Here is a 23,010-nt window from a genome sequence, read left to right on the forward strand (position 1 = left end):
AGCCTGCACTTGTCTTTTCCCTAGCCAAGGCAGAATTCTCACAACTTGACTATCTTCATCGAGTTTCAGCAGAGGCCTGCACACAACGGCTAAAAAAAATTGTATGAAAATTAGAAGTTAGTATTTCATCAACACAATGCCCTATATTCCAGCATTTCAGCCTTCCTTCTTCCATCCTTTGCTCTTTTTCTCAGTGTTTTGCCTTTACCCAGACACCCTTCAACAGTACTTGGTCCTGTTCCAATGGACAACTCCTGGGAAAGAAGCACCTCAGCCTCATGTCAAGGATTTCACCTGGAGCTCTGATTGGTCCTTCACTATAACCCAAGAGGTAGAAACCATTATGATCGCCAATTTACAGACGGGGAAAAGGAGGTTACGAGAGATCAACTGACCTGCCCAAGATCACACAGCTAGGGAATAGCATAGGCAGAACTCAGACTTAGGTCTGTATTACTTTGAAGCCAATATTCTTTCCATTATATCACAGGCAGCATTCACTCGCAGAGAATATTTCCAGCTTCCCCAGTGGAAATCACTACCTATCACACCTGGGCACTGACAAACTATGCTCACAGAGCAATTGTTCCAGAAAACCAGGTGCTTATGAGTTAACACTTGGTGTCACTTAAAACCTCCACTCCCCAGAGTAAGGTTCGGGTAAGGGAGAAAGCTCACGAGGGCAGTGAGTGATACTGCCTCACTACTCGGTCATAATCAACTTATCAAGGAAGCAGGGTAAGTCGGGCCATATACGAGGGAGCCATTGATGAGCACAGGTAAAATGAGGCCAAGGAATTTTGAGACAAACTGGTCCCAGCTTTTCCCCCACACCCCACCCCCTGCTTCAGGTACCACCTCCAAGTTACACTGTTGAACAGTTACTGGTGATAAGCTGGTGACACTTTTAAAACTGGTTGTACTGATGCATATTGAAACAAAGACTGCCAGAGAAGTTCATCCAGAGGATAAAGGGAGAACATATACGCGGTGTGATCAAAATATACGGTTAATGTTTAAATTTTAAATATGTATTACAGTAAAAGAACATTGCCATTAATCCCCCTCAAAATATTGTCCCTTGCTTTGAACTTATCTCATCGTTCTTGCCACTTTCTGAAGCAGTTCTGGAAGTCCTCTTTGCTGAGTGTCTTTAGTTGCGCTGTCGTGGCTGCCTTAATGTCCCAAATCATTTCGACTGAGGAAGAGCCAGAAGTCGCACAGTGACAGACCCAGTGAATACAGTGGATGAGGACACACCATAATGTTTTTATTTGACAGAAATTGCCATACCAGAAGTGATGTGTGACACTGAGCCTTTCCATTGTGATCAACAAATACAGTGAATACTGCTGCCGAGTGCCATCCAACAGAAAGGCAAGGATCTTCAATACGGGAAGCGATGCGTTGAACCTTAGTAAATGGTGTGTGACAAGTTTCAACTTGTTTGGTACAGTCAGTTGGGTGTGAGCTACGGTTGAGAGAAGGTGTGTTTTAAAGTGTGCTGTACATCATCCTCTATTATGACAATGCTCCATGTCACACATCGCTTCTGGTACATAGCAATTTCTGTCAAATAAAAACATTACGGTGTGTCCTCATCCACCTTATTCACCGGATCTGGCACCGTGCAAACTCTGGCTCTTCCTCAAGGTCAAACTGTTTCAGGACATCGAGGCAGCCATGGGAACGCAACTAAAGACATTCATGAAAGAGGACTTCCAGAGCTGCTTTCAGGAAGTGGCAAGAACGATGGAATAAGTGTGTTCAAAGCAAGGGGGAATATTTTGAATATTTTGGATTAATGGCAATGTGTCTTTTACTGTAATTTTTTTTTATTATTTAAACATTCATCGCATTGTTTGATCACACGTTGTAAAAGCAGATTTGGTTGCAAAGACTTATGAAAATCATTGAAAGTTATGTGTGCAAAGGAAATCCCTTAAAAGATGGGGGAAAGTAAGGGGATGAAAATCTGACCCAATAATGCCATAATTCAACACTTTTTTCTGAGACAGTTCATACTTTCAAAAACTGGACTAAATTTCCCGGCCCCCAATATATGCCACTTCTAGTAATCAAAGAGCATGAATAATTATCTAAAAATTGATAACGATGAAATGGCAAAGGAGTTGTAAGTACGCTAAAACATTTGATAAAAAGAATACATTTTTAAATACTTACATTGACCAATCCGAAGTAGTGTTCATTGATTGGAAACTGCTCTGGACCAATGTCTTTTTCCAGAGCAGAGGCATTGGTGCCCTAAAAGAGAAAAATAATAAAAGCTCTTTTGCATGTAAAATAGATAAAGTAAAACGATACCTGAGAGACCACTTGAGACAAGCATGTCCCCTAGTCGCTCAGTGTTTGGTGATGTTCTTACTGAAAGAAAAGGTGCCAGAAGTAAACCAGCCGTAAATCCTCTCCTCATCCAACTTAATCATCCCCTCGAACCTGTCCTACCTGGCTTTAATTATCTTGCACTGGGAAAAGTGGTTTGAAATAGGCAAATGAACAGACTATCATTAACAGCTTCTGAATAAAACGTTGTAAGCTCAGATAGCGGCAGCAGCATTCGTAATATTTGATGGTGTACAGAATCATGTCCTCCCTTTCAAAGTAAATGTCTTCATTCTCACAAAGATTTGCCACATACCCACTACGTGCCGGGCACTACTCTAGGCTCTGACAATAGAAGAATGGACAAAACAGACATGGGTGCCTGCTGTTATGGATTTCAGATTTTAGTGGATGAAGACAGCCTACACAAAAAAATCAAGTCCACTGAACAGAAGGTGATAAGTGCAGCAGAGAAAAATTAAGTAGGAAATGAGTGTGGGGACTCCTGGGAGCAGGGGGAGAAGGAGAGACATGGTGGCGAGGGGGTGGGTGGTAGAAGGTGGACAGCTGCAGTTTTAGATACGGTGGTCAGGGAAGATACGGTGGTGAGAAGGTGAAATTCTCACCAAGGAATATTGTGAATAATGGAAAAACGCCATTTAACACCTAACATTTCCCACATACGTCAAATTGTTAAGCCATGTGAACCCAAGGTGAACACTCCAGCACGAGGATAAGTTCCTGCGTACTCCTACAGTACGCCGCAGACTGCTACTTAGTCTCACAACAATCCTGTGAGGTAAGTACTATTATAATCCCCATTTGACAGACAGAAACGTAAGGCTCAGAAGGGGTGAGAATGTGGCTGAGGACCACAGTCCGTAAGAGCAGAGCTCGGACTTGAGCCCAGGAGTCCGACTTGAGAGCCCGTGATCTTAACCAAATGCTATGTAGAGCGATCATATCAAACAAAACCATTTCCTGAGCCCCAGTAAGGGCCAAGTGGTCACGGCAATACCACCTTGATTGTCACTCCTCCCCGAGGCCTAGACGAGTCTGCTGGGATTAGGAAAACTGACTGAAGTTCAGTCCAACAGGGTAAGTAGTTTGGGGGGCGGGTAGGATCAGGTTCCACATGGACTGTGGCTCGATCCTGCAGCCTTCTCATGTTCTCAGGCTATGACGGAACACACAGCTCGCAGAACCTCAAAGATTTGGGAGATAGATATTTTAAAAAGAGAGACTGTTATGTTTTATAAAAAAATCTGCTGCTGCTCCTTACTTTGGAATCATATAATTAGCATCTCCTGTCACAGCAAGAAATGGCCAAAAAGTGGGCTAAGAACCAGTCAAAATGGTCATGTGTCAATAAGCAACATTAAATGCAAAAAAACCCGCTTCTAAGCAAAGATAACACAGCAGAAATAGCACATTCCGTCTCATCATAATATCCTGTTTTCACTTGTTTCCTAGGTATACATACTATTGCACTAATCGAAATCCCTTTACCTGTCATCTGAGACTTTGAATTCAGTGCTCATCAGTGTGTACAAGTTTCGCTACCTTTTCGTGTGTGTGTGTGTGTGTGTGTGTGTGTGTGTGTGTGTGTGTGGCTTTCACTGCCTTCACAATAATGCAATCCCATATACAAGGCTGAACTTAACGCTTATCATGTTATAGCTGGATTTTATGATATAGACGAAAATCACTAAAATTTTCAATAAAGCTACATTTTAATCATAAATCAATATAAATAATCCGTATTAAATACACCCATAGCCATTTTTTAAGCAACATTAGACTATACGGCTTAGACCCCCAGAAGGAATGTCAAATATAAAAGTATAGCATACGAAGACAAATCTCATTAAATCTTTACAGGGTAAGCCATATATTCAAATTAATCCATGAGTTTTGCTATTCGGGAATTTTTGGATTGAGTCTGCTATTTTCTACCTACCTTAGTATTTCCCTATTGGAGGGGGAGTTGGGGTAATGATTCTTACTAAGGACAGTGACCCAGAGGTCAGTATTTAAGAGCAACACCCTGTCAGAACGTCTGCCCTTCAGTGGCCTTGTCTCCGCACTGTACACAGCCCCTCCTTTCTCCTCTCTGGGCTGACCCCCATTCACAGAAGACTTACCTTTACAATCCCATCTGCTGCCAACATCCTGGGTGATTCTGACACCCGTGTGGAGGAGTCTTCCCCACCCTGTTCTCTCAACAAGCTGCTGTCCTTTTCCCAACTGTCTCTTGTTCCACTCCACTCCAGCTACCCACTCCCAGAGACATACCCTGGATGCAGTGACCCCTACAACCTACCCAGGCTTAGCTTTGCCTGCTGGCTTCCTAAAGCATCCCCTCACGGCTACACGTATAGCTCACCAAGACCTCTTACTCCTCGACTTTCCGATTCTGCTGACAGTCCACAGATCAGGACTTCAAGTGCTCTTATAAACACCCCTCACCCTGTCCTGTGGTCACACCACTTGGCCAAAAAGCAACCCAGTAAGAACCAAATTATCCACCTTCTCTGAACATACACACAGACAGATAGGCAATGCTGGGGGAAGGCACAGAACCAAGCTCACCAGATTCCCTAGAATCCACCACATTCAAGGGGTCCTCAACATGTCCCACTTCCAACAGTGTTTCTCTATTTCACTCATTCTCTACTCCACAATGACTATTTCCAACTTGCCCCCAGCTCCTCAAAACTTCAACATCCCTTTTGCCCCTCTCACTGGCCTGCCACTCAACCAAAAATAAAATAAAATTAAACCAGCAGAAAGGAACTCTCTTCATTTTGCACTCCCAAACCTTCAAACCTTTGTGCTCCCCTGTTCATGATGGAGATCTCTCTCTCGTCCAAGGCCAATCTCGCCGCCACTATTAAGTCCTTCCCATAGGAATTTAACACGCTTCAGTGTCTGTCCTATTAAATATACATGCATACATACTCTCCTATACATCTCCACTAGTTACCACCCTCTTTCCACCTCCCCTGCATTGCTAAACTTCTTTAAACTGTCTATTGTGAAACATTTATAAATGAGTCACATGATTTCTAATATTTGTTTCAAATAATCCAATGTTGAAGTGGGAAGATGGGGGGGTAGGGATAAAACTGTGTTGGAGCTGAGTGGTGGGTGTGGGACTCAATATACTATCCTGCTTATACTTTTACACATAATGTGTATAGGCAGAGTAATGGTCTCCCAAAGACGTCCATGTCCTAATCCCCAGAACTTGGGAACACAGTCCCCCGGAAAAGGGAAATTTTGGTTGTAGATGGACTCCATTTGCAAATCAGCTGACCTTGAATCCAGGGGATTGTCCTAGATTACCAATGTAATCACAAGCATCCTTAAAAGTGGGGCACAGAAGAAGTAGAACTATCGATCCAAGTGACGCAACATGTGATTAGCTTTGCTAACTTTGATGATGGAGGAAGGGGGCCAGGATTCAAGGGACACAGGAAGCCTCTAGAAGCTTAAAGAGTAAGAAAACAGAGTCTCCAGGAAAAACACAGGCCTGCACCGCCTTCGTGTTAGCTTCCCGATACCCATTTCTGACCTCCAGAAGGGTAAAATAATATATTTGTATTAGTTAAGCCACGGAGTCAATGGGAATTTGTTACAGCAGCAATAGGAAACTAACACAGTATGTTTTAAGTTTTCCATACTATTAAGACTTGTCTCTACTTTCTTACCTCCCTCAAAACAGCCCCTTCTGGATTCTACCCCACTTCATCCCCAGGAGCTCCAAGCATTGCCAACTGCAGAGGGCTCGTTTATGTCCTGGCTTTCTCAGAGCGCTGTCCAAGGACCCCCCGCCCCCTCGCCTGCCTCTCTGTAGGGTCCAGACAACAACCATTCACAGCTTCCATCAACAGCTACATGCCCACCATTTCCAACTCCATCTTCATCCCAGAAATCTCACTTCTAAGCTCCTTCAAACTGAATGAATACTGGCATTTCCGCTTGCTTGTCCAACAGGCCATCAAGATCAATCTACCCAAAACGAGAGCTTGCACTTTTCCTTCCCCCTAAATCCAATCATTTTCTGGTGTTTCCCCTTGGAGTAAATGACAACGCCACGCACCTCCTGGCTAGAACCCTCTGGGTCCTACCTCGCTCGCACCCATTCACTGATTAACTCCTTGTATCTCTCACGTTCATTCACTTCTCTTCAATGTCCCACCACCAGTGAGGCCGGGTCACCAGCATGTCTCATCTGAATTACAACAGCCTTCTATTCATCTCTAACCTCAATGTGAACGCAGCAGCAAAAGTGCTCTTTTCAAGTACAAACCTGCTTTAAATCGTCCAGGGACTTCCACTGCTATTTCCCAAGTCACCGCTTGCCCCTCACTGGCTCCTACACTTGGCCTGTCACAATGGCCCGCTCCTCAAATTCCATCCTACCCATCACCTGACGGCTCTCCCTGCTTCCTCACCTACCTGTACCGGTCACCCTTCTCCGGGGATTCTTCCCTGACCACTCCTGGATTCACACAGTCCCTTGACAGACAGAATAATGGCCCTTTGAAGATGTCCACACCCTAAACCTCGGAACCTGGGACTATGCTCCCTTACATGGCAAAAGGGACTTTGCAGATACGATTAATTTAAAGATGTTGAGATGAGGAGACTGTCCTGGATTATCTGGGTGGGCCTGGTGTACTCACCAGGGTCCTCATGAGAGGGAGCCAAGAGATGCAATGACAGAAGCAGAGTTCACAGAGAGAGACAGACAGACAGAAAGATTTGCTCTTGTCATGCTGTTGGTCTTGAAGATGGAAGAAGGCGCCATAAGCCCAACAATGCAGGCAGCCTTTAGAAACTGGGAAAGTCAAGGAAACATTCCCTCCTAGAGCCTCTGGAAGGTGTGCAGCCCTGCTGACGTCTGGATTTTAGGATGTCTGACCTCCAGAGTGCTAAGAAAATAACTGTGTGTCATTTTAAGCTACAAAGTTTGTGGTAAATTTTTATAGCTGCAATAGGAAACGACTACACCTCCACACACAACCTCCACTCCACTCCCCGCTCATAGCTTCCTGTGTGTCTCCCTCATAGTCCTTATTCCTATTGTTCTTTATGTAATTATAACATCCGTCCTATCCCCTATATACCTCAAGGGAGCAAAGACTGTGTCTGGCCTGCACGCTCTGTGGCTAGCACATAGTAGGCCCACAGTACCTGCTGGCTGGCTGCCTGGCTGGATGAATGGATGGATGGACAGGTGGACGGACAGACGGATGGATGGGTGGACGGACGGACGGATGGGTGGACGGGTGGATGGATGGACAGACGGATGAATGAGGATGGTTAGGGATGCCTGAGTAGCTTCTGTGTGCATAATAATTTGGACACAGATGTGTGAGCTCTCCATCTACTGCTCAATGAGGCCTAAGTAGAACCTTTCACCACTCCCCCATTCTCCCCTCCACTTTTGTAGATACACACTCTAGGAATTGCTTCCCATGGATACAGAATGTCACTGATGTTGACATTTGGAACCCAACTCTTGCTTTACATGCTAGTATTTTCCATTGGTACCATGAATTTTTGTGCATCTTTAACAGATTTGGGGATTCAGTATGTTACATGTAAATCTCTGCATGATAAAAGGACACAGACATGACGAAGAATGTTTTGCGTCTGATGATGACTGTTTAAAGACCAATTACGCAGATTTCAATCAAAATTTAAAATGAGCATATCCTTCACCCCTGCAATGCTACTTTAAGCAACATACTCTACCAATAAACTCATACAGATAAAAAATACATATATAGAGAGATACTGTAACAAAGACCCAAATAATGTAAGCATGTCTTAAACAAGATGGACATTTATTTCTCTTTTATGTAACTGTTCAAGAGGAAGAAGTGCCGGCCTGATCTGACAGCTCTGCAGTGTTGAGGACTTGGGCTCCTTTTATCTTATTGCTCCGTCATCTTCTACAGTCAGCTTCTATCTCCGGAACCAAGATGGCCACTCCAGCTCTTACCATCAACCACCGTTGGGAGAGCAGATAAGAAGGGAGATACTGCTCCTCCCCTTTCACCGAGGTCTCTGCCTGCACTTTTCACTTCAGCTCATGATTTCACTGGCCAGAATCTAATCTAGCCGCTCGGCCACACTGAGCTGCAAGGGAGCATGGCAACTGGGGTCTTCACCTGAGCTGCCACAACCAGCTAAAATGAGAAACGGAAAATGGATATTGAGGGAACATCCAGCTGTTGATGTCACAGATGGTCCTCACATCTGTGAGAACAGAAAAAAGTTAGAAATAACTTGAACTGGTTACATGACTGTGGAAATCCATACGATGGAATGCCATGTAGCTATTAAAAAAGTAAGACTCCTCTGTAGGTATGGCTATGAAAGTTTGTCCAAAAGAGAAGTGAAAGTACTGTGTACAGGACAAGACTGGAAATGTGTTCACTCCACCTACAGACCCCCGAGCACTGCTTTGGGCCCAGCGAGGTGAACACAGCAGACCAGGTGCCTTCAACACCTACATTTTCATGGAAACCCCTTTCTGAATCCTGGAGAAATTATTACCACCAGTCCCAGGGTCTGGGAGTGGGGTTGGGAGATGAGGAGGTCACCACCGGGCTTTCATTTTCTCTTCTCAACTGAATTTTTCGCTATGAGCATATATTACTTTTGTCATAAAAAACTTAACAAAAACTTAGCAAACTAATATCCTGCAGACCAGCTACCTAAGGCCCACAGCACACACCTCAGAACTGTATGGGCCTTTTTTTTTTCCTCCTCAGTGTGAATTTGCCTTTGATTTCAGTCACTTCTACTCTTGTCCTTAGTTTCCTGCCTGAGAGGTCAGGTTGCTGATATGAAGCCTGCCTACTGCTCAAGGTGGCAGAGAGAATCAAGCAAAACTGAGAATGTTATCAGCACCATGTAAACGGTAACACGCATTACACACCCAAAAGCCTGCTCTTCTGCTAGCACCCAGCACAGGACCACAAAAGGGAAACGGGGAGGCATTGACAAGAATTGTTCCATGACCAGAAGCTGAACAAAAACTATCTGTGACGGTAAATCACAGGGTTTGGAGGTCTAAGAAACACAGAATTCCTATTTCCATCAGTGAAACAATCTGGTAACCTTTGAAAAACAATGCACCACACTTTATTAAAAATAGAATCTAGGCTGGGACAAGTTCCAACAAGAAGACTGTAATGTTGGCTCTTCAAAGCACTTCTGAAAGCAATTCTGTAACTGCCAAGGGGTGCTACAAAAACACAAAACAAACAACAACAACAACTTGGGAAGGATGAATCATAAATGCATGAGATGAGTTTAGAAAAGGCATTTCTTTTTAAAGCAATTTTAAAAACAATTTACGAGAAAAACATGTTAGAATTTTTTCCTTGGAGGCAAGAAAAAAAAAAAAGATTGTTGCCCAGAGGGAGAATACAATCAGAACAATGACACTGCAAGGTCTATAGAAAACGAGAACCTTATCATAATATGGAGAGCCCAAACGAAAACACAAGAGACTAGCAAGGGTTCTTGGCAATCAGCTAAACCATTTCACAGACGGAAAAAACCAGGGCTCAGAGAAGTAAACTTACTTGCCCAAGATCACCCAAGGTAGCCCATTTTTCTGCCCATTTATCCTGACAGGCAGCCTCCCTTTCAAGTTGGCACAAAGTAGAGAAGGGATATAAGAAAAGTCAGAAAAAACATGGAAGGATTTCTAAGTACACAGAGATTATGTCATTAATTTATAATTAATTAATAATGAATTAAAATATACGTCGGGAGAGGTGAATATTGTTGCTAAAACTACATTTTTTAGGTCTATGTTCCAAAACCTATTTTACTTATCAAGTATGTTTTCAAAGTACAAAAGTATATAAAGGACTAGTTTTCAAAAGGACTGGCATTCCCAGACTTCCGACGACATAAGGTCATTCCTGAAGCTTTACAGAGAGAGTGAAGCAAAAGTGAACTGATGCATCATCCCAAGACCTCAGGACGAGTCAGGAGCCACTTGCCAGAATTCAAGAATGGTGACAAGGAATTATGGACACTAGTTCCCCAGACGTAATTCATAACAATAATAATAAACATATAAGTAGCACTTAGTGTATTCAGTCACTGCTCTAAGACTTGATGTGTATTTTACTCAAGTTCATCCTCAGAATAACCCTATGAGGTGGATGCCATTATTGTCCCCATTTTAAACATAAGAAAATTGAGACACAGAAAGGGCAAGTAACTTTATCCAAGTTCACACAGCTAATAAGTAGTGGAACTGGGTCTGAACTCACACCCTCTGCCTCCAGAGTGTGTGCTCCCAACCACTACACCACACTGATTCTCATGGAGGAAGAGTCCCCTGGAAACCACAGAATTGCAGGAATTGAAGAACTGAAGAAATCAAAGGAGTCACAATGGTACAGGCAAACCCCTACCTCTGAGACATCCCTCAAAATACTCTAGAATGAGGAACACACATGTCCTTTTCTGTAAAATTTCCACAGAATACTGCATACTGCAGCCTGTTTAAAGGTAACGTAAAATTGAGGTTGGAAGTCAGGCGAAACAAAAGATGTTGTCAAGGGGAAAACTGATTTTTTTTCAAAATGGTTTCAAGAACTGTCTCTTTGTCTAGACAAACAGAAAAAGGAAATAACATGACGTTTAAAAAAACAGAAAGAGAAATCAGCATCCTAAAGTAGAAATGATTTCTAAAGAGTAAACCACTGGACACCTAATAATGGAATAAGGTGCAATCTTACTGCCCTAACTTCTAAGTATTTTGATACTGACGATAATCTAATAAAAACTAAGGAACAGAGAGAAAAATAACCTACCAGAAGTAATCAGAACAAAATGTTTCAATATGTTAATATAACTTATTAACTATTTATTCTGTCTTTATTTCAGTTTTAGGATTATTGGGGGAGAGGAGAATTGGCATGAATTATATATCAGGAAAAAAATACCATTATTTTTTTATCCAAAGAAAGCTGCAAATTATCTGTGGTGCCTCTATAAGACAAAAATGCAGACCACAATTCTTTTTTTTTTTATTAGTTTCAGGTGTACAAAATAACAGTAATTAGACATTTATATACCTCACAAAGTGATAGCCCCAATAAGTCTACCATCTGACACTATACACAGTTATTAAAATATTATTGACCATATTCCCTATGGTGTACTATATACCCCTGTGACTATTTTTTAAATTATAGTTGACATTCAATATTATTTTATATTAGTTTCAGGTGTACAGAGTAGTGGTTAGGCATTTATATAATTTATGGAGTGATCCTGATGATAAGTCTAGTGCCCATCTGACACTATAGTTTTTAAAATATGATTGACTATCACTATAGTTTTTAAAATGATTGACTATATTCCCCATACTGTACTTTATATCCCCATGACTATTTTGTAACTACTAATTTGTACTTCCAATTTGTACTTTCTAATTCCTTCATCTTTCTCACCCACCCCCCGACCCCCTCCCACCGAGCAATCATCAGTTTGTTCTCTGTATCTATGAGTCTATTTCTGTTTTGTCCGTTCGTTTATTCTGTTCTTTAGATTCCATATAAGTGAGATCATATGGTATTTGCCTTTCTCTGTCTGACTTATTTCGCTTAGCCTAATACCCTCTAGGCCCATCCATGTTGTTGCAAACGGTAAGATTTCATTTTTTTATGGCAGAGTAATATTCCAATTATATCTACAAACCACTTTTTAAAAAAAATAAGTTTTATTGGGGAATATTGGGGAACAGTGTGTTTCTCCAGGGCCCATCAGCTCCAAATCGTTGTCCTTCAATCTAGTTGTAGAGGGTGCAGCTCACTGGTCCATGTGGGAACTGAACTGGCAACCCCGTTGTGCAGAGCTCGTGCTCCAACCAACTGAGCCATCCGGTCGCCCCGATGTACCACAATTTCTTTATCCAATCTTCTACTGATGGGCATTTCCGTTGTTTCCACATGTTGGCTATTGTGACTTGGGCTGCAGTGAACACAGGGGTGCATATATCTTTTCAATGAATGTTTTGGATTTCTTTGGATAAATATCCAGTAGTGGAATTTCTGGGCCATAAAATTACAGTTCTGAGCCTTTTGGCTCAGAACTAGTGTGGCCAGTTCTCTGGCCCCTCACAGCAGGCTCCCTCTGCCCCCTTCTTCTCTGGCTTGTTCCTCCTCACCATTTGGCTTCAATGTCACTTCCTCAAAGCTATCTTCCCTGACCCTTCCGTCTCACAGAATCCTAACGGTAGCTTCAGAGCATTTATCACAATTTGCAATAACATAATTCTTTGTAATTTAACATCTATCTTCCACTGGACCACAGGTTGGCAAATGCCCATGGGCCAAATCTGGCCCACCAACTGTTTCTGTAAATATTGACTGGAACACAGCCATGATCGTTCACTTACTTACTCTAGCTACTTTCACAACACAATAGCAGAAGTGAGTAGTTGCAACAAAGCATTCTGGCCCACAAAGCCTACACTATTTACCATCTAGCCATTTGCTGAAAAGTTTGCCAATCCCTGCACTAGACCATAAGCTCTATGAGGACAGATTCCCTCCGATTGGCTTGCCAGGACCTAGCAGCAGAGCATCTGGCAGATAAAAGGCACTTAAAAATTTTGCTGATTGAATAAACTAGAGACATGGGGGAAGGATAAGTAGTACGTGCCACTCGTTCAAGAGAACTTCACGTCTATATACTCATTTAATCTTGTCCACTAATCCAAGGCCAACTACACTTAGTATCCACATTCTACGCATGAAGAAATGGAGGGAACGTGCCCACGCTCACTCAGTCCTTAAAAACAGAGCCAGGACTGAAATCAAGGCCATTCTGTTCCAAAGTCTGCACTCCTGACCACAAGTCAGGGAAGATGATCTTTTCATTCATATTTTTTATAATTCCTTAGCTGCAGATGTAGGGACTGGGCCGAGAGCCAGGACTGTTTCTGAGCATGTGCTCGTGGGCCGCTGGCTGGCACACGTTCCCTAACCACCACGCACGCCATACTCAGAGTGGCTACGGGTGCCCATCCTGCATAGATAGCAGACAAGTCACCCAGTCCCACTGACCAACACTGAGCAAAACGCTTCCTTCAGTTAAGTTACGAACAGGGTGAACTCACTATTCCCCATCTCAGAGGTGAGGGTTAAGTAAGGTCAAGTAAGTCGCCAAGGTGAAATGTTACTGTGAAGCAAAGGTCATTTGTGAGCCCGCAATCTTCATACCATTACACTACAACCCAAGTCCTGCCTTCCGGTGCCCATCGCCCCCCCCCCACCCCCCGTTTCTCTCCAGGTTTTCACCGGGAGCCAGTCATCCACAAGAAGGCAGTTAAAGGACATTTTCGTTCTGCACCAGAATAGCGTGCCATTTCCATGCCTTGTATGCTATTCGGTAGGGAGAAATAACTCTAAAAAGACTGCAACACAACTTCACTTAATGATCATGACATAGAAGCAGAAACATCTGCAACTGAACAAAGATGACCGTGGGATACTAAGTGATCCCAAGTCATCAAAGGAAGGGACAGTAAAGAGCAGCTAAGACTCTGGTTTATAAAACAACTCTCCACGTGCCTAGAGACAGCATAACAAAGTCCTAACGCAAAGATAAAATTTCAACTCAAAAGCAGAACAAAGAATACTGGGCCTGTGTCTGTCTTCCAGCGGAAGGTGGAAGAGGAGGAAACATTCACTGCCGGTCACAGAACTCGGTGAGCTAGAGGCAAGAACCTCATTGCTAATCCAATGCTCTACAAAGCCACCACGGTGCCTCCTTTTTTACCCAGAAGGACCCTTCCCATCGCTCCCTGGAAAAGCAGCATGGGTGGCATGAGATCATGGCAAAGCCCCAAGTCAAAGATATCAACTCAGCAAATCTGACCAAGAAGCTCCTATTTTACCCAGAAGGACCCTTCCCGTCGCTCCCTAGAAAAGCAGCATGGGTGGCATGAGATCATGGCAAAGCCCCAGGTCAAAGAGATCAACTCAGCAAATCTGACCAAGAGGTTCATTTCCAGCATTTCCCCCTCTCTCTAGTTTAAGCTCCACGTCTTCATCACTGAAAACCCAGGATACCCGTGCCCCTGCCTCACTGCGTGGGAGACCTGCCTGACTGTGCGTGTGCCTTCTCTGTGCTTGGGAAGCAAGTGCTCTGCATCAGTATTCCACCATCAGCGATCTCTTACTCAAATGGAACAAAAACATCCTGTAAAGCACTGATTGTGAAATATCAAATATAAAATTCTGTGCTCTCTGCACCCATCCCCAAATGGCATGGCAATGAGAGAAAAGAGACAGAGCAAGTTCTTTACAGCAGCAATATTACTCAAAGTGCTAACACTCCGCCGTGAGCGAAGTTCATAAACGGAAAACATGTATAATGAATAAGTAGAGTAATTTTGTATCTGTCAAGTTTAGTAATAAAAAATTGGGGTTTGTGTTTTATGTATGTTTGGGGGTTTTATTTCACTTTGTTAATAATGCTCTTTTATTGTATTTTACAAAAATATCAGTCTACAACAGATTGAAAATAAAAATAAAACAGGTCCTTCCCTACAGACTTTGAAAAGAGTTGCCAACAGCAAAGCAGTTAAGAGAAATTGAGCTTGTTTTGTTAAACATGTGAGTAGCTTCTCAAACTCACTCCTGGTAAGAGAAATCAGACTAAAAATATACCAAGACACCACTTCTCCCCTGACTGGCAAAGATCAAAAGGTTTTTGGATCGCACAGTTTTGGCAAGGCTGTAGGCAACAAGAGTTGCACATACGACTGGTGGAGGGCAATTTCACAAAACCCATCAAAATTAAAATGCAAATCCATTTCTAGAAGTCAGTTGACAGATATACTCCCACATATGCAAAATGATGTACAAAGTTGTTCCCTGCGGGCTTGTTTGTAAAAACCAAAGACTGGAAAACTATCATTGTAGCCATAAAAAAAGAATAAGGAAGCTCTTCCCACACTCCAAAATACAAAAAGCATGGGGCAGATCAGAAGACATGAATAGATGCTATAAGTACTACCTGTGTTTTTGAAAAACTAGGAGAGAAATAGAAACATATTTGCTTGTATATGCATAAGACACCTCTGAACGGAAGCAGGAGACACAGCCAATATTTATTGATATCAAAGACAAGAACTGAGTGGTAGATAGATTTTCAACATATATTCTTTTGTACAATTTGAAAATTTCTACCATGTGAACTCATATTATCTTTTCAAAATTTTATTTAAAAATTTAAAAAAATAATAAAGAAAGAAAAGAAACTGAGCTTAGCCACTTTGTGTATTTCTCCGTTCGAAACACCTCTGTATGGGGCGAATAAAACAAAAGGGTATGTTATACGCTTACTGGATGACTAAAAATCTTTTCTACATGATGTGCCCTTATTATCAGAAAGAGAAAAACACTGTATCCTGACTGAGGATTACAAAAGCTTTGGCACACACCAGCAGCGCTGCGTCTTCCCAGACATCTGTCGGAAATCACAGTTTCTTCCTCCTTTTGTGCGCTCCACGCACTCCTCTTCCTTGGTCTTGTCGCTCACTGGAAGCCACAGCTAGATTACAATGTGCTTGCTCCTCTCCTCCTCAGCACTGCTCACCAGCAGAAATGGTTCTTCACATCTTATGGACCCAGAGAAGCCTAAGCCACCTGCCCAATGTCCCGAAAGCTACAAAGTGTCAGGGTCAGGATTGGAACTCAGGACCCTGGGTCCCTAGTTCAGGGCTCTTTCCACTACATCATTTGGACTCCTTTGCTGGTGGGACAAAGAGGAGCTCTGGGAGAAAACAGTAATAAAATAGCCAGGCACTGGGTTGAGCGCTAGACATAAATGATTCCATTTAAGCCCGACAACACGTAAGTTCTCTCATCACGCACATGTTATGGATGAGAAGCAGAGTCCCCGAGAGGGTACATAATGGGGAGCCCTCACACCCAACAGCAGCTTGGAAACTCCAACCAGATCTCATCCACATGCCTGCCTCCCAGGAAGCTCACCAGCCCATAATCTACAAGCCAGTGTAACAGTTGTCCTCCAATAGCCAGTTATTTGAACCACCATAAAGAACCTCTTCTCTGAGCCAATGTCTCCCAAACTCTGGACCATGAATCTGGAGGGAGGTGAGATAATCTTAGGTGGCACGAGTATGAATCAAGTATGGGTTAACTTGATCAAGTATGGGTTTGATATGTATTAGAAAAACACATAACTAGCTCATCAAACCCATTATTTCAGATGTCTTAGCACAGAATGAAGACAAATTATTAGAAGGTGAACAGATTTAAGAAAAGTACTAAATAAATAAGTTCAGGTGGTTCACAGATATAATGAAACCCAGGAAGAACAACAAACTGGCATTTGGGAATTGCTGGTCTACAGAACTGGATCCATTTGATGGTTTTTCTCTAGAGGAAGAGATGCTTGGCAATAATGGGTGCGCCACCACCACCACCTCAACATACAATACGCGCTAGTTCTGAATGACACTTTTGTTTTTCTTTTTCTTTTTATTTGCCCTCCTCTCTCCACACCACACTGCCTCTCTCAGATGGATGAGGCAGGACCCCAGTTACCAAAGCACCCAGAATGAAAACTTGCATTTAAACAGCAGTGTCTTGTGGTGGCTTCACCCTGGGTTGACCACAAGCCTAGTTTGCCCTGAATAGCTCCAATCACACCTATAGCTGATCAATTAATACCAAATAACTATTTTGAGCACCCCCTCCCCCTCACTTTAAGAAGCGTCTGACTTAGGGAATACATTAGAGGGCCTCCCTACTATCCTATCACCTGCTCCAGTGCAGAGCTGACTGGGAGAGAGCTACGGGCCCCTCTCTAGCCCTGTTCCTCCCCATACTATAGAAATAGTGAGAAGGGACCCCCCCCACCTTCCCAGCACCCACAGTCAGAACCACACCATCTGGTGAATTTTGCCTCTACTCTCACCCAACCTCCTTTCCCCCACCCCACTCCTCCCAAAATGCCCACTATATGTAGATGGCAGGTTGAAATGAAAGCAGAATTCTATTAGATCTCGTAATACCAACAGCTCTGTGCTTTCAGCAAACAAAGGAAAATATTAATCCATGAAAAGGGTGAGAACTATGACATATAACATGCATGAGGGCATCACCGCTCACAAAATGCTTCAGTAGGCAGGATCTTCTTTGATTCTCCCAAAAAAGCTGGGAGGAAGTTCATCACCTGCCTTTCTGTGTTGTAAAGAGATGAGGAAACAGGCTCTGAGATTTATCAAGCTCTGACATTCCAAATCTTCAACTCCTCCACTCTAGAGCTGTATGGAAGAAAGATGTTTTCTTTTCTTTTTTTTCTCCCCCTAGGATTGTGCTGCTCGAAGTGTCCTCCCCAAACCAGGCGCATCTGGTCACCAGAGAGATGCGAGGAATGCACAATCTCGGCCCCATTCCAGACTGGCAAAATCAGAATCTGCATTTTAATAAGATCCCCAGGTAATTCCTGTGGACAATAAAATTTGAGGAGCATTGCTTTACTACAAGGCAATTCTTCCATTCTACCATGCTACACCTCTTCATTCATTTACCCAGTAATTATCTATTGAGCATCTTCCACAGAAGCCAGGCACTGTGCTGAATGCTGGGAAATCATCAGTGAATAAGATCAACACAGCTCCGCCCTCGGGAAGTTGCCAGTCTAACAGTGAGTTCTCAACGTTGGAAGCTCGTCAGAATAAGCTGTGGCAATTAAAAAAAAAAAAAACAAAAAAACTGCAGGTGCCTAAAACCCACCGCAGACCTATGTATAGTCAGAAACTGAGACTGGGGCCCTGGAAGATTCCTATCACTAAAGCTCCAAATTCAAAAATATGGTGATGGAAAGAGAACTGACTGTGGGTGGTGAACACACAATGTGATTTATACATGATGTATTACAGAAGTGTACACCTGAAATCTATGTAACTTCACTAACAATTGTCACCCCAATAAACTTTAATTGAAAAAAAAATAAAAAGCTCCAAATGATGTAACCACTTGGGGGAACAATTTGACAATACCTAATAAAGCCGCAGATGGGCACATCCTAAGAGCAGCATTTCCACTTTCAGAACTAAATCCTGGAGAAATGAAAGCACTCATATATGCAAAGAAGACAGAAACAGGAACATTCACTGCAGCACTGTTTCCAGAGACAGTGTTTTTTGGAAACTATCCAATTGTCCCTAAATAAGGAAATGAATAAGCAAACCATAGTTAAGGGGAAGAATACGGTTACAGAGCAGTTAGAATGAATGCACTTGGGTACATTACATATATTAAATTATATTTTTTTTTCTTATTTTTTTGGGTGTTAATGTTTTGTGATTTGTTTTTAAATTTCTTTTAAAAACTTCTTAGGTGACGTGATACATAGCCAGGGTTGGGAATCCCTGTTCTAGAAACATAAAGTAATAAAAACCTGGCTATTTAATATCAAGAAATACATCTACAGAATGGCAATGATCTATACAGCTCTTGAAATTAAATTACCACCTTAAAATTTTTACAAAGATTTTAAAAAACTTTCACAGGGCAGGTAATTTCTATAAGCAATATTTTTTTAGGAGGCCAAGCTTATTACCAAAGGAAATCAATATTTCTAAAAGCATAGTTGTCAGCTCACCGGTAATAGAATGAGGAGGGAGTAGGGAAAAGGAAGGACGACTTATTTAAAATGCAGATTCCATGACTCCACCTCAGGTCCACCTAATCAAAACTTCTGGGGGTAGAACCCCAGAGTCTGTAATTTTAGTAACCGAGTGCACATGTGGGCACAATTCTTTGGTACACCAAAAAAAAACCACAAAATACAACATATTTTTAGAGCTATTGTTAATCATATTTTTAAAACCATATATGTCTATATTCAATAAGATGACATTCATCATACTCTGAAAATAAAATAAAGTGTGGGGAATGTTTTCTAAATATTTGAAATAGGTAATTTCACAAGCACCTTCAAGCAGATCCTAATAAAAGCTGGTTTCCTGCCCCATGTACCTAACCTAAAGGACAAAGAAATGTATTCTACGAAGAATATAATTTCACATTGTCTTTCTGAAAGAACTTCAATAAGCAACTGGGTAAACAGGAAAACTCGCAAGTCCAGCCTTGCTGCTGTTCTCAGTGGACAAGGCCCTGGACACGATCTGCACCAAAGCCAATTTCAATTCAATTGAAAAATGTGAATTATGAAAAACGTGATTTGAACTGAGAGGCCTGGCCAGCACAGTAATATGTCCCGAATTTACTCTCAATACTCAAGATATCTTCTAGTCTATAGTCTTTTCGCTACAAGGATTCACTTGTTGCACGGTGTTATCATTCCCTCAACTTTTATCTTCCGTTCCAGTCCTACCTTTCCTGATTTTGTGTGTGTGTGTGTGCGCATGTGTGTGTGTGTGTTTCCCTGATTTCCCCCTTTATTGTCCTTTTCCCTATTTCCACACAAAACCAAACTGCAATCCTAATGTATAAACTCAGAAAAACTGCTCCAAAGACTCCTGGATTGAAAACAACCCAGCACAATAAACACATAAAAAGATGTTCAGCTTCACTAGTAAACAGGAAAGTGCAAATTTTAAACCAGGAAGATACCATTTCACACCCATCAAACTGGCAAAACGTCAGGTCTAACAACGTCGGTGTCTGCAATGCTGTGGAGCAACTGGAACTCCCAAACGCTGCTGGCTGGCTTGCAAATTGGCACAAGTGCTTTGGAGAGAAATCTGGCAACATATTAGAGTCAATGATGCCCATGTCCTTTGACCCAGAAATTTCCCTTTTAGATATACACCACAGAGAAACGTTAAACATGACAGGGAGACAAGTTCAAAACTGGTCATCACTCTAAAATGGCACACACAGAAAACGAAACCCAAGTGCTTATCAACAATAAAATGAATGAATATATTCTAGCAGTTCTGCGCTGGAATGTTATACAGCAGCAGTTAAAACAACTTGGAATTACATGATATCTTAATGGATAAATCTCAAAATCGTAGTTTAAACAAAAGCAAACTGAGGAACTGATCAGTATCACAGAGCATGTTTAACACATGAGGAAACAATACTGCATCTGGTTTATGAATATATACATACCTAGCAAAAGTATAAAAACACAGGATAAATACCAAATTCAAAACAGTAGTCTCCATCCAGAGGAAGAGGAATGAAATGGGGAAGGGTTCATTTACATTCGTAATATATTTCTTTACAGGGTGGTAGATGCACTCTATTATTCTCCATATTTTTCTGTATGCCTGAAATTTACCATCACCCAGAAAGAGAGTCCCAAGTCGGAGCTACTTTAAAGCATTTGACAGTTCCGAAACTGACATCAGAACTTGATGGGCAGGAGGAAGGTTGGACCTATAAGTGGAAAGTGAACCTTTAGGAACCAGTAGGGTTATCAACACACAAACACTCTTTAAAGCTATCCATAAACAAATAATCATTCTCAGAATTATGGTAAAATTCCATGCAGAGGACTTATGACATCCCCCAAATTCTAAGCAGTGATCCCAGAACAGAAACATTGCAAAATGCCTTGCGTGCTGGGGTTGGTTCCTGATACAGAATTTATTAGCCTCAAGAAAGTTTTTCTGGTTCATTTTTGGGTGGCCTTTTCTCTGAAAAGATCAGCAAGGCCTTTCAAACCTTTAGACTAGCATTTGGTTTCACCACAACTGAAGGTTTATTGTAAGAAGTTGCATTAAAACATTTAGGCCAGAAGAGTTCACTAGTCTTTTACAATTCTTCAAGTCAATTTGCTTTGGACTGGCTCCATGGGTAGGTTAGAGATAAAAGCACCAAGAGACACCTTTCTGATCGTAACCACAGACTTAAACATCGTAAGTTCTCAACCCATTCAAACTAACTAGACAGACCGAGCTGGGAGGGGGGAGGGGGAAGAGACATGAACAATAGAATTTTCTCTTAATTGCTAAAAGAATCAAAACTGAAAATTACTTTCAATTACAACCCAAACATACCAAAGTGCCACATTACTAAAAAAATAAATAGGTTTTATTGTATGGGTGAACGGGAACAAATAAAGGTGACATCCAGCAAACGGTATGACAAGCTTGAATTCTAACTAAATACTGCCATTCAACTTTGTTTTCCCTTAGGGTTCCAAGAAAAAACAGAAAAATTTGTAAACCTCATTGTCAGAACCTAACCAACACAAATGCCTACATATTAGGCTGAGAGGCTAGAAGAACAAAATTTTTCTTTAAACATTAACCCACCCCACCTGGCAAGTTCTAAAAACTGACAACTATCTGAGTAGACCCTCACATGACTGTAACACCTTCCAACTGACACATTAAACTAAACGTACAGTCTCAAATTGTCTCCGAGAATGGGAAGCATGAGTAACAGGAAGAGAGGAAGAGGGAAGTTCTCTCTTCTCCCAAATTATGCGACTTACACACTTTTTAATGTTTTTAAAAATGTTTTCCAATGATTCTCAAATATTTCCTCAGGTCAGTGATTGACGTACCAAAATAAACTCTATAAAAGTCCTCTTTTTGTTTTTCACTAATTTTACTTTCCCTTCATATCAAGGTGACTTCCTTGACGCGTATTAAAAGATTTCAGTCTGGCACTCATGACGGCGCCCAATAATACCCTGGGATTGTTCACTGGAGGCTAACCTACTATCTGGTTCGTTTGACAGCTTTAAACCGAGTAGTTAGGTACTCACGTGATCAGTAAACAATTAAAAGATGTAGATGTTTTTATAAAGACTCCAAGAAATACTACTTACTGAGAAGCTTTTGAAAACAACAACAAAACAATGTCAGTTTTACAAGTTGAGAAAAACCAAGATCCCAAGAAATACAATTTGTCCAAAGTCAGCGTTAGACTCAGGCGTCACTGGAGAGACACGCAATGGTACAGATTCCAGTTCTCAGTTACACTGATTATAATCATGTCCTCATATAAAATACAAACTATGATCAAACAAATATAGTAAAGAAACGTCCTGCTCTGTTCATCAGTCCACTGTGTCATCTCTGAGATTTTGTTCAACCCTTATCTGTGCAGATACCACACTATCGTAAAAATGTCATCTTTACCAATGTCATGCCCACAAGAAACTGCTGAGCTCCACGCAGATAGGGACTCACCTCCTTCATTTACTTAGCACCTGCCCACAGGATGTGCCAACACGGACACAGCAGGTCCTCAACAAATGGCCATTTCCGGGGACAAAAATGGAATCTATTTGACACACAGCATTTCCTGTATGGTACATCTTGTAACACTATTAACAAGTTAAATTAAGATTAGATGATTTAGACCAATTTGCATTAGTCCAAGGCACATTTCTAGGGAGCACAGTTGGTTTCTCCTAACAAATGCTTCCTCTTTAGAAAATTCCTCAAACTCTTCAAACAGAAAACTTGCCAAAAAAATGAAAACACAAAAACCTTCAATTTGTAAGGTCATAAAAATACGCAGGAAGCTAAATCCATTGTTCTGGACAAAAATCAGAGGATTATCAACAAGGGATATTTTCTCATGCTTGGTAGCAGCTAGTGCATTTTAAAAATTACAACACACCAGCCAAACAAGCTTTACTATC

The 23,010-nt window shown here is 41.8% G+C and overlaps 1 protein-coding gene across 2 annotated transcripts in view; it reads right to left on the reverse strand.

Moving 5' to 3' along the window:
• Positions 1-23,010, reverse strand: part of USP46 (ubiquitin specific peptidase 46) — a 60,813-nt gene that overhangs the window by 34,361 nt on the left and 3,442 nt on the right. Inside the window, exon 1 of one of the 2 annotated variants that reach the window (XM_081046209.1) lies at positions 2,185-2,206. Coding sequence is in view for 1 of the 2 variants with exons in the window: in XM_081046208.1 (XP_080902334.1) it covers positions 2,185-2,265 (81 nt within the window). In the remaining variant the exon portion in view is untranslated. Of the gene's footprint in view, positions 1-2,184; positions 2,266-23,010 lie in introns of those variants that run through there. The other variant, XM_081046208.1, reaches the window with a different exon arrangement.

The sequence above is a fragment of the Rhinolophus hipposideros genome (genome assembly GCF_964194185.1).
Source record: "Rhinolophus hipposideros genome assembly, chromosome: 1".
Taxonomy (NCBI): Eukaryota; Metazoa; Chordata; class Mammalia; order Chiroptera; family Rhinolophidae; genus Rhinolophus; species Rhinolophus hipposideros.